Source organism: Eschrichtius robustus, chromosome 13 (assembly GCF_028021215.1).
Source record: "Eschrichtius robustus isolate mEscRob2 chromosome 13, mEscRob2.pri, whole genome shotgun sequence".
Classification (NCBI taxonomy): Eukaryota; Metazoa; Chordata; class Mammalia; order Artiodactyla; family Eschrichtiidae; genus Eschrichtius; species Eschrichtius robustus.
Window position 1 is genome coordinate 53950865 of NC_090836.1, and position 16047 is coordinate 53966911.

The 16047-nt window shown below is 41.0% G+C and overlaps 1 protein-coding gene across 1 annotated transcript in view; it reads right to left on the reverse strand.

Moving 5' to 3' along the window:
- The window catches only part of GNS (glucosamine (N-acetyl)-6-sulfatase), a 53373-nt gene extending 41252 nt beyond the window's left edge, over positions 1-12121 (reverse strand). Inside the window, exons 1-2 of the mRNA XM_068561737.1 lie at positions 11769-12121; positions 1286-1345 (exon numbers count right to left, since the gene is read on the reverse strand). Of these exons, the coding sequence (XP_068417838.1) occupies positions 1286-1345; positions 11769-11963 (255 nt within the window). The 5' untranslated portion in view covers positions 11964-12121. The remainder of the gene's footprint in view (positions 1-1285; positions 1346-11768) is intronic.
- Between the last annotated feature and the right edge of the window lie 3926 nt (positions 12122-16047).

The window sequence follows — 16047 nt, forward strand, 5'->3', positions numbered from 1 at the left end:
CATGTTTCTCTAACTAGTTATATGGAAGAAAGTTACTTCTATTTTTTCATTTCTACCTTACTAAATTCTATTAATTTAAAAAGTTTTCCAACAACTCTATGTTTTCTAGGCAGAAAATCCAGACAAGTGGAAATAACAATTTTTGTCTTTTTCCAGTACTTTTACCCCTGAATTCCGCAAGACTCATGCCAACGACTAGACAGTTCAGAAGAACATTAAGTGAGAGATATTGGGCCCTCATCTCTTCCCTAACAGCAGTGCTCTGAGACTTCAACCTTAACTCTAAGTTGTGCTATTTGTTTGGAATATTCATCATAGTATGGATGTAACAGTTTAAAAAGTTACAAGGAAAGGATGCCAACATTTCAGAGGACTTTCAAGCATCCACTGAGATGAGTATCTAATTTTCCTCCTTTTAACCACTGATATGTTGGTGAACAATATAATAACCACCATTATGTAGTGGTACTTACTCTAAGTTAGGCACTGATATAAGTGCTTGCTTTACATGTAACAATCCATTTAACCTCTGAGACAGGTTTTAGTATCCCTATTTACAAATGGGGAAACCAAAGGCCAAAAAGGTTAATAAGTTGCCCAAGGTCGCACAGCTAGGAGAGAGGCAGAGACAACATTCAAAACAGGGTGATCTGGTTCCAGAGTCTGCTCTTAACCACAACACTATGCTGCTGTTCAATGGATTTCCTGATATTAAGCTGGGCTACCACTGACTTGGTTATGAGCATGGTTCCTGAATTTGATTTGTTAGTATTTTATTTTGGATCTTTGTATTTATGTTTACACATGTACATATACACATATATTTGTATTTACATATATGTACACACACGTACACATAGTTGTTGTTGGGTTTCTTTCATTTTGCTGCTATTATCTTTGTTGGGTTTGGCTATCAGGGTTAATTGGGTTTTGTAGAGTAGCCTGCAAGCTTTTACCATGGAACATTTTACACAGTACAAATGTTAACCGATTCTTACAATCCATTTTCAAACCTCAAACAGTGAAGTTTTAAATAAACTTCTCTAGTTCTGAGTTGTAGATGAGAATGGCTTACAAAATACCTGTAATTAATCTTCAATTGTTAAGAAGTAATATTTCAATTAAACAAATTTATATCACATTAAACAGACTCCTTCCCTTAGATCAGGCATTTAATTAGAAAATAACCACATAAATTACAGTAGACTACCCAAAAGTAAGTGTTTCTTCTTAGAACATAAACACAATTAAAGTCTAACAAAATTAAATCAGCTTCAAAACTTACAGCACTGGAGAAAGTCATCCCCATCTCTCCAATGAGCCCCTTGGTTTTCTTTAGTGGTGTCTGTAAAGTAAACAGTTATCTATTAAACAATTTCTTCCAATAAACTAAAACACACAGAACAAAATTCGTGTTTTTTTGTATCTTACTCTCAACCTTTTATTCCCAAATGATCAGCTCTATCTGACACTAAGGAACAGCCAAGTGTCCCATGTGATTCTGGAGATGAACCAAACAAGTTTGGTTACAGTCAGTTATGTCCTGTGCAAAAGTTCAGGGAGTTATAATGCTTGCAGGAAGGGAAAGTTCACAGCTGATGGCATTATTCTAGCAATGTTGATTTCAATGTAATGAAATTTTGGTGCCCTTCTCTCATTTGTCACCAGCTGCCTTACAAACAGGTGGGGCAGATCTATCTCTATTAATTCATCTTTAGAAGCAGAATATGGAAAATGATATGAAAGGAGCCTTCCATCCTTTAAAACAGAAATAAAACAACACTTAGGTTCTGAAAGCCAGACAAGGTCCTGACACTAACTCAAATATCAGACACTCGGTGGTGAAGCCCAGATGCACACTTTTTGACCATAAGCTCATGGCCCTCTGCACTAGACCAACCACCACCTCCAGCAAAGACTTGAACTAAGTGGCAAACACATATACAGAAAACCTTGTCAAGCAAAAGACTAGTCAGAATATTATTTCGTTTATATCCTTGCTTTTTATCTTTTGCTCAAAACTTAAGATCCTGACAAGTATAGAGAACAACTAGTTTCAAATCCTAGAGTGAGGATAAAAAGTATGAAGATGATCACTTAGATATAAATAATAACAATAAAAAATACTAATAATCTTTATCCAGATTCCAGACAGCAAGAAAGGACGATGTGAAGAAACTTATTTCAGTTGTATTATGAGTCAGCTCATAACGATTCTGAAGTTCCTGTGAAAGCTGAGACCAGACTGAACACAGTTTTAAGTGTATTTTGTTGTGTAATCATTTCTTAAAGACTAATAACCCAAATACATAACCATGTTAACAAGAGGATCATTTTCAATACTGTAAAAAAGTTATCCCCATTGTTTTATACAGATGATAGAAAACCTAAGTAACCCATTAGCTAGAGAATTCTAACTTATTCAGGAATTTTGAAAAATCATGTGACAAAATTCAACATCCGTTTATGATAAAAACTCTCAAAGTGGATATAGAGGGAATGTGCCTCAACATAATAAAGGCCATATATAACAAGTCCACAGCTAACATTCTACTCAACAGTGAAAAAATGAAAGTTTTTCCTCTAGGATCAGGAATAAGACAAGGATGCCCACTCTTGCCATTTTTATTCAACCTAGCATTGGAAGTCCTAGCCACAGCAATTAGACAAGAAAAAGAAAAGGAATCCAAATTGCAAAGGAAGAAGTAAAACTATCACTGTCTGCAGATGACGTGATACTATACATAGAAAATCCTAAAGACATCACCAAAAAACTACTAGAGCTCATCAATGAATCTGGTAGGGTTGCACGATACAAAGTTGATATACAGTTAATATTAATAAAATTAATATAGTGTTGCACTTCTATACAGTAACCATGAACTATCAGAGAGAGAAATTAAGGAAACAATCCCATTTACAATCACATCAAAAAGAATAAAATACCTAGAAATAAACCTACCTAACGAAGTAAAAGACCTGTACTCAGAAAATTATAAGGGACTGATGAAAGAAATTGGAGAGTACACAAATAGATGGCAAGATATACCATGTTCATGGATTGGAAGAATTAATATTGTTAAAATGACCATACTACCCAAGGCAATCTGCACATTCAATGCAATCCCTATCAAAATATCAATGGCATTTTTCACAGTACTAGAACAAATAATTTTAAAATTTGTATGGAAACACAAAACACCCTGAACAGCTAGAATAACCTTGAGAAAGAAGAACAAAGCTAGAGGTGTCATGCTCCCTGACTCCAGACTATACTAAAAGCTACAGTAATCAAAGCAGTATGGTGGGACTTCCCTGGTAGCTCAGTGGTTAAGAATCTGCCTGCCAATGCAGGGGACAAAGGTTCGATCCCTGGTCCGGGAAGATCCCACATGCTGTGGAGCAACTAAGCCCGTGTGCCACAACTACGGAGCCTTCACTCTAGAGCCTGAGAGCCACAACTACTGAGCCTGCGCGTCTCAAGCCTGTGCTCCACAACAAGAGAAGCCACTGCAAGATGCAACTAGAGAAAGCCCGTGCATAGCAACAAAGACCCAATGCAGCCAAAAAAAAAAAAAAAAAAGGCAGTACGGTACTGGCACAAAAACAGACACGTAGATCAATGGAACAGAATAGAGAGCCCAGAAATAAACCCACGCACTTATGATCAATTAATTTACAACAAAGGAGGCAAGGACATACAATGGAGAAAAGACAGTCTCTTCACTAAGTAGTGCTGCCAAAACTGGACAGCTTCATGTAAAAGAATGAAATTAGAAAATTTTCTCACACCATATACAAAAATAAACTCAAAATGGCTTAAAGACTTAAATATAAAACATGGCAACATAAAACTCCTAGAAGAAAACACAGGCAAAACATTCTCTGACATAAATTGTAGAAATATTTGCTTAGATCAGTCTCCCAAGGCAAAAGAAATAAAAGCAAAAATAAACAAATGCGACCTAATCAAACTTATAAGCTTTTGTACAGCAAAGGAAACCATAAACAAAACAAAAAGACAACAGGCTGGGAGAAAATATTTGCAAACATTGCAACCAACAAGGGGTTAATTTCCAAAATATACAAACAGCTTATGTACCTCAATATCAAAAAAAAACCCCGAAGAACCCAATCAAAAAATGGGCAGAGGGGCTTCCCTGGTGGCGCAGTGGTTGAGAATCTGCCTGCCAACGCAGGGGACACGGGTTCAAGCCCTGGTCTGGGACGATCCCACATCCCACGGAGCAACTAGGCCCGTGAGCCACAATTACTGAGCCTGCGCGTCTGGAGCCTGTGCTCCGCAACAAGAGAGGCCGCGATAGTGAGAGGCCCGTGCACCGCAATGAAGAGTGGCCCCTGCTTGCTGCAACTGGAGAAAGCCCTTGCACAGAAACGAAGACCCAACACAGCCAAAAATAAATAAATAAATAAAATTTAAAAAAAAAAATGGGCAGAAGACCTAAATAGACATTTCTCCAAAGAAGACATACAGATAGCCAACAGGCACATTAAAACATGCTCAACATCATTAATGATTTGAGAAATACAAATTGAAACTACAATGAAGTATTACTGTATTACCTCACACCAGTCAGAATGGCCATCGTCAAAAAGCCTACAAATAATAAATGCTGGAAAGGGTGTGGAGAAAAGGGAACCTTTCTACACTATTGGTGGGAACGTAAATTGGTGCAGCCACTACAGAAAACAGTATGGAGGTTCCTTAAAAAACTAAAAGTATAGTTAAGATATGATCCAGCAATCTCACTCCTCAGCCTGTATCTGGAAAAGATAGAAACTCTAATTTGAAAAGATACATGCACCCCAATGTACACAGCGGCACTATTTACAATAGCCAAGACATGGAAGCAACCTAAATGTCCATCAACAGATGAACAGATAAAGAAGATGTGGTATACATATATATACAGTGGAATATTACTCAGCTATAAAAAAGAATGGAATTTTGCCATTTGCAGCAACGTGGATGGACCTAAAGATTATCATACTAAGTTAAGTAAGTCAGACAGAGAAAGACATATAATATTATATGGTACCACTTTTATGTGGACTCTAAAAAAAATAATACAAATGAACTCATTTACAAAACAGAAACAGACTCACAGACATAGAAAACAAACTTATGGTTAGCAAAGTGGGGGTGTGTGAAGACATAAATTAGGAGTATGGCAGTATATATAAAACAGATAAAAAACAAGGATTTACTGTATATAGCACAGGGCACTATACTCAATTATCTTGTAATAACCTATAATGGAAAAGAATCTGAAAAAGAATGTATATGTATTTATGACTAAATCACTTTGCCGTACACCTGAAACACAACATTGTAAATCAACTCTAGCTCAATTAAAGAATAAATAAAAAGCTTCCGCAGAGCCAAGAAAACCATTAACAAAATGAAAAGGCAACTTATACTGAATGGGAGAAAATATTTGCAAGTCATATATTTGATAAAGGGTTAATATGCAAAATATATAAAGAACTCATACAATTCAACAGCAAAAAAACAGCCAATTAAAAAATGGGGAGAGGGGACTTCCCTGGTGGTCCAGTGGTAAAGAATCTGCCTTATAATGCAGGGGACGCAGGTTTGATCCCTGGTCAGGGAGCTAAGATCCCACATGCCACGGGGCAACCAAGCCTGCGTACCACAACTACTGAGCTCACGCTCCTCAACTAGAGAGCCTGCGTGCCACAAACTACAGAGCCCATGCACTCTAGAGCCCGCACACCACAACTACAAAGCCCATGCGCCCTGGAGCCTGTGCACCACAAATAGAGAAGAGAAAACTCAAACGCTACAACTAGAGAGAAGCCCGTGCACCGCAACGAAAGATCCCTCATGCCTCAATGAAGATCCCGTGTGCTGCAACTAAGACCAGACGCAGCCAAAAATAAAGTAAATAAATAAATAATAAATAAATCTTAAAACAAAACAAAAATGGGCAGAGGATCTGAAAAGACATTTTTCCAAAAAAGATATACAAATGGCCAACAGGTAAATGAAAAAATGTTTAACATCACTAATTGTTAGGGAAATGCAAATCAAAACCACAATGAGATAGCACTGCACACCTGTTAGAAAGGCAATCATCAAAAAGACAAGAGATAAAAAGTGTTGGTAAGGATGCAGACAATAGGGAACCCTTGTGCAATTGCTGGTGGGAATGTAAACTGGTTCAGCCAGTATGAAAAACCATATGGAGGTTACTCAAAAAATTAACAATAGAACTACCATATGGTCCAGCAAATCCACTTCTGAGTATTTATCTGAAGAAAATGAAAACACTAACTCGAAGATTAAATACCCCCATGTTTATTGTAGCATTATTTACAATAGCCAAGACATGGAAACAACCTAAATGTCCATCAATGGAAGAATGGAAAGGAAGATGTGGTATATATATACACAATGGAATATTACTCAGTCATAAAAAAGAATGAAATATTGCCATTTTGATAACATGGGTAGACTCTGAGGGCATTATGCTAAGTGAATTAAGTCAGAGAAAGACAAATACTGTATAACCTCACTCGTATGTGGAATCTAAAAAAACAAAAAAAACCAAGTTCAGATACAGAGATTGGACTAGTGGTTGCCAGAGACAGGAAGTGGGGGGTGAGGGTGGGTGCAGTGAAATGGGTGAGGGGTGTCCAAAGGTAAAAACTTATAGTTATAAAATAAAGAAGTTGGGCTTCCCTGGTGGCGCAGTGGTTGAGAATCTGCCTGCCAATGCAGGGGACACCGGTTTGAGCCCGGGTCTGGGAAGATCCCACATGCCGCGGAGCAACTGGGCCCGTGAGCCACAGTTGCTGAGCCTGCGCGTCTGGAGCCTGTGCTCCGCAACGGGAGAGGCCGCAATAGTGAGAGGCCTGCGCACTGCAGTGAAGAGTGGCCCCCGCTTGCCACAACTGGAGAAAGCCCTCGCACAGAAACGAAGACCCAACACAGCCATAAAAATAAATAAAAATAAATAAATTTAAAAAAAAATAAAAATAAAAAAATAAAGAAGTCATGGGGATGTCATGCACAGCATGGCAACTACAGCTAATAATACTGTATTGCACATTTGAAAGTGGCTAAGAGAGTAGATCTTAAAAGTTCTCATCACAAGAAAAAAAATTCTGTAACTATGCATTATGATGAATGTTCACTATATTTATTGCTGTGATCATTTTGCAATATATACATATATCATTATGTTGTACACCTGAAACTAACATAATGTTTTATGTCAATTACACCTCAATAAAAGAAATAAATTTAAAGAAAAAAAAGGTCTTTGATGATGTGGTCTTAGATCCACAATAGGTTCCCAGGGGATGCTAGAGATATATAAGGTCTTTGCTAACCTTCAGAAGGAATGTCACCAGCCATGATCTCCCACAAAACATCACTGGGTGCTATCCTCAAGTAAAAAACACTGGGCTGAATGAAACATTGGGTTGATGAATAATCTGAGTTACAGTGAGTACACAGGAAGGGGAAACAGGAATGCAAAGTATAAATAGGAAAAGGACTATGTGAGCTGATTATAGGGAACAATGGTCAAATTGTCTGGTATTGATGCAAAGCTACTGAAGAATATCTGATTTATAGTAAGACTAAATTGTGTGATTATAACACATTTACTAAACACTTAATGTGTGCCAGGCATTGATCTAGGCAATGGTGGACAAAAGATAGAAGGTCCCTGCCCTCATGATCCTTGTACTCAAACAACAGGTAAACAAACAAACAATTATTTCAGGCAGTGAAGAGTACTATAAACCAGGACCATGTGCTTGCAGGTGATGAGAGGAAAGGGAAAAACTACTTTCAACGAGTGGTCAGGAAAGGCCTCTTTCAGGATGTAACTTCAGTACTGAGAGTCACATGATGAGTCAGCCAGGCAAAGCTCCAGAAGAAGATGCTTTCAGGTTGAGTGAACAAGTAATATGCTGCCAGAGAAGGAAAGCAACACACGCGAGGGCAGAACAAAGGTCAGCGTGCTAGAAGCAGCACAGTAAGCAAAGGGAAGAATGGGGTAATGAGACAAGGTCAGAGAGGTAGGCAGGAGTCAGATGATGACGCAGGGCTGCATAGGAATTCAGATTTTAGTTTAAGTAAGAAATGTATATTAATAACCATAACCTTTATACTGCTAATGGTAGTACAAGTGATAACCATACTCTGTGCTTAATCAAACGAGTCCCAAACAGGAAACCACACTGTACCAAAAAACGTGTATGTGTGTCCATGCTAACCTGAATGATAAAGTGGATCCTTAAGATCTAAGCAAAGATAGTGGCTGGTCACGTTAAGGCCAAACTACATTCTTTAAGAAACAGCCAATCTTACACTTGCATGTGACTAATGTGCTACTTTACTCATCTGAAGCAAAAAAACCCCCTAAGGAGTCATCTGCTTTCCTGGCCCCATATAACAGCTGCTCTGAAATAAAGTTTTGACAATTCGGATAATTCTATAGCTAACTTTTAACAATGAAAGATCACTTTGCCTTAAGCAAAGACATGATGTATTCATTCTTCCCCTACATCTCCTTCCCTCACTTCCTTGAGGTTTTGAACCAAGTGTCAGTTTTTCTAGAGAATGATTTTAAAAATAGCAACCTGTGCTTCAGTGAAGAACAGTGTGTCCAGCACACCATAACAACATTCAAGTAAAATCAAGAAATGGATGAACGGTTCCCTGGGCAAAAACTAAAAATGGAGTCCCACAGATGAAAGCTACAACAAATACAATGAACGGTTAAAGATGAGGCTACCACATAAAAGACTACTTCAAAGATGATCGCAACATTCCACATCAAACCACAGTCATACAGGTGCTATAATCCTTTGACCTGAGTTAGTCTGGGGGACTGATACTTGTTTATTTGCCCACTATGGCAGCAATTCATGATCTGTTTTTGGGTCAGAGACCTCCCTCTCTCCATAAAAATGAAAATAATACACATGAAGTATTACGTGTAAATTAAGGAGTTCCATGTCACCTGAAGAAACCTCTGATCTATGGTGTGACTATGCTGATGTGGGTATGTGGAATGACGTCTGGTAAATCAGTATTACCACAGTATTCTAGAATAGGAGAAAAAGCATATAATCTCAGGGCTCTTACACTATAAGACACCGGGCTTTGCCCCTTATTATAGCTATATGAACCTTGGCCAAGTTACTTAACCCCTTCTAAGTTTTAGTTTCTCATTTTTTAAGATAAGGACAATACCTACAGCAGAGGATTCCTGTGATAATTGAAGCACTGTATAAAACACTTCACACTCTGACTAGCTCCAAGTAGGTTCTCAAATGCCGTTATTTCTTAGCTCTTCCCCTTCAAGTCCTGTTCGACAATCAGTGGTATTTAGAGTATTCTGTACAAGGTTACAGGAGAAGACAGAATTCTCCAGAGAACTGGGAGTATTAAATTTGACTTTTTCCCTCCACTTAATTTTGGCTCTTCTCTCCAGCACAAACATCTGTATAAAAGAATCTGCTACTGGTTTAAAGGAGCAAATAGGATTAACAGGCTAAAGGGAAGAAACCTCAAATATACACAGACCACATTGGTGGTCTACAAGAATTGAAGAAACTGAATTCTGAATACCTTATATTTAAGTGATGGATTTTGTTTTCAACAGAGCCGTGAAAGCTGGGCCTTTTAATTAAGTCACTAAACCATTATTAAGTTTTGATAGAGATGGCTTGCTTTTTCTGGACAAAACACTTCAAAAGCATACACACAAATCTGTTTTAAAAGGAGTTTTGTGTGGAGGATAAGTGTAGCAGTTGGAATGGTGGAAAAAACAAAGTAAAATCCAGGAGGGCCATTAAGTCAAGACTCTTCATTGTCAGTGGGGCTGGGTAGAAACTAAAAGGCAATGAGGTACATGTGGCAGGAACCAGCGGGGAGTCAAAACGCAAGCATCTTAAACATCATTTAGAAAAGACTCTCGGGGGCTTCCCTGGTGGCGCAGTGGTTGGGAGTCTGCCTGCCAATGCAGGGGACACGGGTTCCAGCCCTGGTCTGGGAAGATCCCACATGCCGCGGAGCAACTAAACCCATGAGCCACAACTACTGCGCCTGTGCGTCTGGAGCCTGTGCTCCACAACGGGAGAGGCCACGACAGTGAGAGGCCCGCGCACCGCGATGAAGAGTGGCCCCCGCTCTCTGCAACTGGAGAAAGCCCTCGCACAGAAACGAAGACCCAACACAGCCAAAAATAAATATAAAATTAATTAATTAATTAAAGAAACGTTTAAAAAAAAATTAAAAAAGAAAAGACTCTCCGGCTTCCCTGGGGGCGCAGTGGTTGAGAGTCTGCCTGCTAATGCAGGGGACACGGGTTCGCGCCCTGGTCTGGGAGGATCCCACATGCCGCGGAGCAACTGGGCCCGTGAGCCACAACTACTGAGCCTGCGCGTCTGGAGCCTGTGCTCCGCAACAAGAGAGGCCACGATAGTGAGAGGCCCGCGCACCGCGATGAAGAGTGGCCCCCGCTCGTCGCAACTAGAGAAAGCCCTCGCACAGAAACGAAAGACCCAACATAGCAAGCAATCAATCAATAAATAAATCTTTAAAAAAAAAAAAAAAGACTCTCATACCCTTGAACACAGCCCTGAGGAAGAAATACATTTTAATGCACAACTAAGACATATCTATATATGGATATGCTTACCTTGACCTCATGTATCACACAGACATTTTCTATTCTACTCTATTCCACAGGGAAGTAAAAATGCTGGTAGCTACTCACTAAACTGATTTCACAACTCACTTAAGGGTTGAAATCAGCAGTTGAAAGACACTCAGCTAGGGTGTTCCCACACAGTAAAAGTTAGGAAACTCGTGCCTAAAATATTTTCATAGCATTTAGCTGAAAGCAAAAAGAGAACTAAAAGGAAGAAAGCAATAAAGCACTTGTTTTTAAAAAGGTAAGAGTAATGCCATACCCAGGGTCAGAGCACTAGTGAGGATTTTGTCTGGACTGCCGCCACTACTCATGAGCCTGGGGCAAGCCACTTTCTAGGCCTCCGTGAGCAGGGGGTTGGGTAGATGTTCCTGAAGGTCACAAATTCGAGAATTCTAAGATCCAGAAGCAAAATTCACTCTGGGAAAGAATGAAGTCTCAGGACACCCCCCATCTGATATAAAACGGAACGCTGACAGTATCTAATGCATCAGCCAGGTGTTCAATTAGGCTAATTGAATTTTCTTGATTCTTGTGAGGCAAAGCACACCCTTAAGAGTTCTACAACCTACCTACCAGAATAGTTCATATCAACACTTATTTTATAAATATCAGGCACAGACACTGCACACAGGGTCAAATGCAGAAGTGGCCTAGGTTCCTCAAAGAGGGGGCTGGATTTGTCCTCTAACCTGAAAGACGAACAATCAAGGCTTGCGTGCTCTTAGCCAGCACCTGCTCCTCATTGGTTCATCCCATCCCTAACAGGCGTCCACATGTTTGTCTTGAGACATGAAGCAAACTCCTCAGCAGTAAGGTCCAGACTAGAAGCTCCGTGTGGTGCGTGCGTGTGTGTGGACCCAGGAGAGACTCGGGGGAAAGAGGAAATAGAGTCCCGCAGCTGCATAAGCCTGCGCCAAGGGCCTGGCGCGGCAAAAGCAAACCTACCCAGGGTCGAGGCAGCTAGTTAGGAATGGGGAACGAGGGCCAGAAACCAGGGAGTCAGCCCGGGAGATGGAGGGGCGGGGCAGAAACAGAAAGAAGAGTTACCATGCCGCCGAGCACTTCGTCCTGGTCGTCGGCGAGAAGCAGCACCACATTGGGCCTCCGAGAGCCCGCCGCCGCCGCGGAGACCCCCAGGCAGCCTCCCAGCAGCAGCAGCAGCAGCGGCGCTGGGCTGCAGTAGGGCAGGTGGCGAGGGCTGCCCCGCCGGGGCACACCCAGGGCCAGAGGCAGGAGCCGCATGGCGGACAGGGCTCCGGGGGTGGACCCCGGGCGGAGGGGAAAGACGTGCAGAAGGCTAGAGAGCGAGAAGCCCACGAGCAGCTGGAAAAAAAATGACTGCACTGTGAAGGCCGGGGTCTGCGGTCAGGCGTTTTCTACCGGGCGCGATCACGTGAACCGGGGGCAGGAGGCGGAGCACGCCGTGAGGTCACGTGACGGGTGGCGGGGCGGGGCTCCGGACCGAAAGGAAGACGGGAGACAGCAGCAGAGAGGGAAACCCGGAAGTGGGCGGAAAGGGGGGATAAGCCATAGGGGAGCGAGACCCGCGCTTGCTCCCGACTCAGGCAGGGGTTGGGTTTTGGTAGGACCCGTTCCAGGGCGCTTTGTTCAGGGATTAAAATGGGGGGGGGGGGGACGATCAGATAAGAGGAGGAGGGAATCAGCCAGTAGGAAGCAGTTAAGAGAAAGGAGGAATGTGCCTATGAGGTAGTAAGATCAGCTGGTGGGCAAAGTCTGGGCCGTACCGTATTTAATCCCTGAGTCAACAACACTTGAGTGCCGTTATATTTAAATGCTTTTAATTTTCTCTACAACTCAATTTAACTCCAAGCCTGGTTATGCTGTTCCTCAGCTGATATCGTGGTTTCAAACAAACGATTTAGGGATATTCTGACAGCCTAATATTCCTTGATGAATTTTGGAATATTTACAATAACATTAAATTGGTGAATTTAAAAAATTTTTAAATTTATTTTTGGCTGCGTTGGGTCTTCGTTGCTGTGCACCGGCTTTCTCTAGTTTCAGCGAGCGGAGGCTACTCTTCGTTGCGGTGCGCGGGCTTCTCATTGCGGTGGCTTCTCTTGTTGAGGAGCACGGGTTCTAGGAGTGCGGGCTTCAGTAGTTGTAGCACGCAGGCTTAGTTGCTCCGCGGAATGTGGGATCATCCTGGACCAGGGCATGAACCCGTGTCCCCTTCATTGTCAGGCAGACTGTTAAAAATTGGTGAATTTTTGAAAGACCTTTTAGATGATGTTGGAGGATGTGCACATTGAACAAAAACCAAAACACTGCGACATGGTCACCCAACCAAGTTATTAAGTAATGTTTAGGGATTAAAAATTCCATGAAACTAGGGCTCCAAATATTTCTGTGATAGCTCTAGAACAGCTCTACCCTGCCCCTCTGCCCAAGTCTAGGAAAACAGAAGTATCTCTGGCCTTGGAGGGTATTATGCTTAGTGAAATAAGTCAGACAGAGAAAGACAAATACTGTATGATATCACTTATATGTGGAGTCTAAAAAATAAAAGAAACTGGTGAATATAACAATAACAAAAGAAATATCCCTGGCAAGGTGAACCACCAAGACTTATTCCCAACTGAGAACAACAGGCTGTACCTCCTGGTTCCTAACAAATAAGGTGTATTTTCTCTAAGCTGAACCCTCCAACTGGAAGTCTTCAAATCTGTGAAAGCACTGTCATATAAGGTAAAAATAATTATGGAAGTGCTTGGGAATGTCATACACACAACTATCAGGCTTATGCAAAAGGAAACATCCTTAGTTTTATTACTTTTTTAAAAGTAAGCCTACAGAAGACAAGATAATCTTTTAAAAATGAAGTAGAATATATAAAATAGAAAATTAGTAAGGACCTACTGTATAGCACAGGGAACTCTTTTCAATACTCTTTAATGACCTATATGGGAAAAGAATCTAAAAAAGAGTGGATATATGTATTAATGTATGTATAACTGATTCACTTTGCTGTACAGCAGAAACTAACACAACATTTCAAATCAACCATACTCCAATAAAAATTATAAGAAAAAAAAGCACAGTGGAAAATAAGAATGAAGTAGATTTCCACTGCAAAAAAGGATTGTGCTGAGAATCTGGTCAGAGTACTTCCCAGATGGCCAGTGTACTGTGTTACAGCCTCAGGCTAGGCTAATTTTGCACACCGATGGAATAACCAACCCCTATGTATTCAGATTTCAAGACTTCCAGTAAGACTTTCTGCACACAAAAATAATCTATTCCATCTGCACTGATGCTCCAGATTGTTAAATTTTCTCACTGTTTTTGTTTCAAAACTAGATTGTAGGGCTTCCCTGGTGGCTCAGTTGTTCAGAGTCTGCCTGCCGGTGCAGGGGACACGGGTTCAAGCCCTGGTCTGGGAAGATCCCACATGCCGCGGAGCAACTGGGCCCGTGAGCCACAACTGCTGAGCCGGCGCGTCTGGAGTCTGTGCTCCGCAACAAGAGAGGCCACGACAGTGAAAGGCCCGCGCACCGCGATGAAGAGTGGCCCCCGCTCGCCGCAACTAGAGAAAGCCCGCGTGCAGCAACGAAGACCCAACACAGCCAATCAATCAATCAATCAATCAATCAATCAATAGAAATGCTGTAGAATTATAAAAAAAAACCCAAAAAACTAGATGGTAAATTATTTGGGGCTAAATGCTGTAGAATTATAAAAAAACAAAAAAACAAAAAAAACTAGATGGTAAATTATTTGGGGCCAGAGATTGTATAATTAGGTACCAACTTTGTTCCAGATGCTAGGCTACTGCTGAGGAGACACTGTCCCTCTTTCATGAAATTTGCAATCTAGTGGCAGAGAAATATACAACCTAACAATTGCAGTAGTATATAATCAGTGCACTCATTGTAATCACATATTATGAGTTTATATGAATTTCACTGATGTCAGTTTGAGGTCAAATCAGAAAAAAATTTAAACCTTTTTAAATGAATTTATATGATTCACTTCTCTTTACAAATTATCAAACGATTCAAGAGCCTATTTATTACTTTTATTTGCAATTTGTCTCTTCCTCTTAGTCTTCCCTTAAAGAGTATGTGTGAAGGGAAACAAACAGTTGCCCCAGTTTTCTACCTGGAGGCACATCCTGAACCAGGGAGCCAGGAAAAAGGTCCCGTGCAGAACAAAGTTGAGTTGAAAAGAGAAAGATTACAGTTAAGGGGGGCTGAAGTAGCTGGAACTTGTGGGGCAACGTTCCAAAGAGGAGGAAGCTATGTAGGTGCAAAGCTTCATAAATCTGGGTAGATATCTTTGTGAGACTTTGTTGAACACTAAGATGCACATGCCTGGGGTGAAGGCACCATAAGGTAACGCAATGCATGACCAAGGATATATAATAATTCCCAGAGGAGCTGGAAATGTTTGAGATCCAACCAGCCAGAAGGGAAAGTCTTTCTTGATCACAAGGAGCATTCAGTAGAGAACCCAGAAAGGTTATACTTTTGTAGTAGAGCTAAACTATCATGCGTGAAAAGTACTGCATGCCTACAATGACAAAGTTTAAATACAAGTCTCAAAGTGTCAAGCTGATCTGCTAGAAACTTAACTTGCTTGCCAAAATAAGGCCCCGTACTCTTTAAGGGAAGACTACAAAATCTAGATACTTGACAACATGAAATTTACAATGGCCTGGATCCAATTAAAAAAAAATTACTACACATGCCCCCAAACAGGAAAATGTGACCCATAACCAAAAGAAAAACCAGGCAGTAAAAACAGATAATAAATGACGAGATGAAGGAATTAGCAGATCAGTGTGTTAAAACACCTATTATAACCATAAGTCGAAATAGAGTTTAAACAGATCTGGGCATCCTGCAGAACATCATATCCATCCATTACATTGATGACATCATGCTGATCAGGCAGGATGAACAAGAGGCATCTAACAGGCTGGAATCTTTCATATGACACGTGCTCCAGAGGGTAGGAGAGAGACCCTATAAAAATTCAGGGACTTGGCACTTCAGTAGAGGATCTTAGGGGTCCAGTGTTGTGTCAGGACATTGCCTCCAAAGTAAAAACAAATCGCTGCTTCTTGCATTTCTTACTGCAGAAAGGGAGGCACAGTGCTTGGTAGACCTTTCAGTATTCATAAGCAACCCATTCTACCTAGGAGTACTGCTCCAGCCCATATACTGAATGACAGGAAAGGATACCAGATTTGAGCGGAGCCTCGGGCAGAAAAGCACTCTGTAGCAGACAGGCCTGGTTACATAATCTGTAAGGCCCTGCGTGAAATAAAAATGTGGGGCCCTTTGTTAAAAAAGCAGGAAAG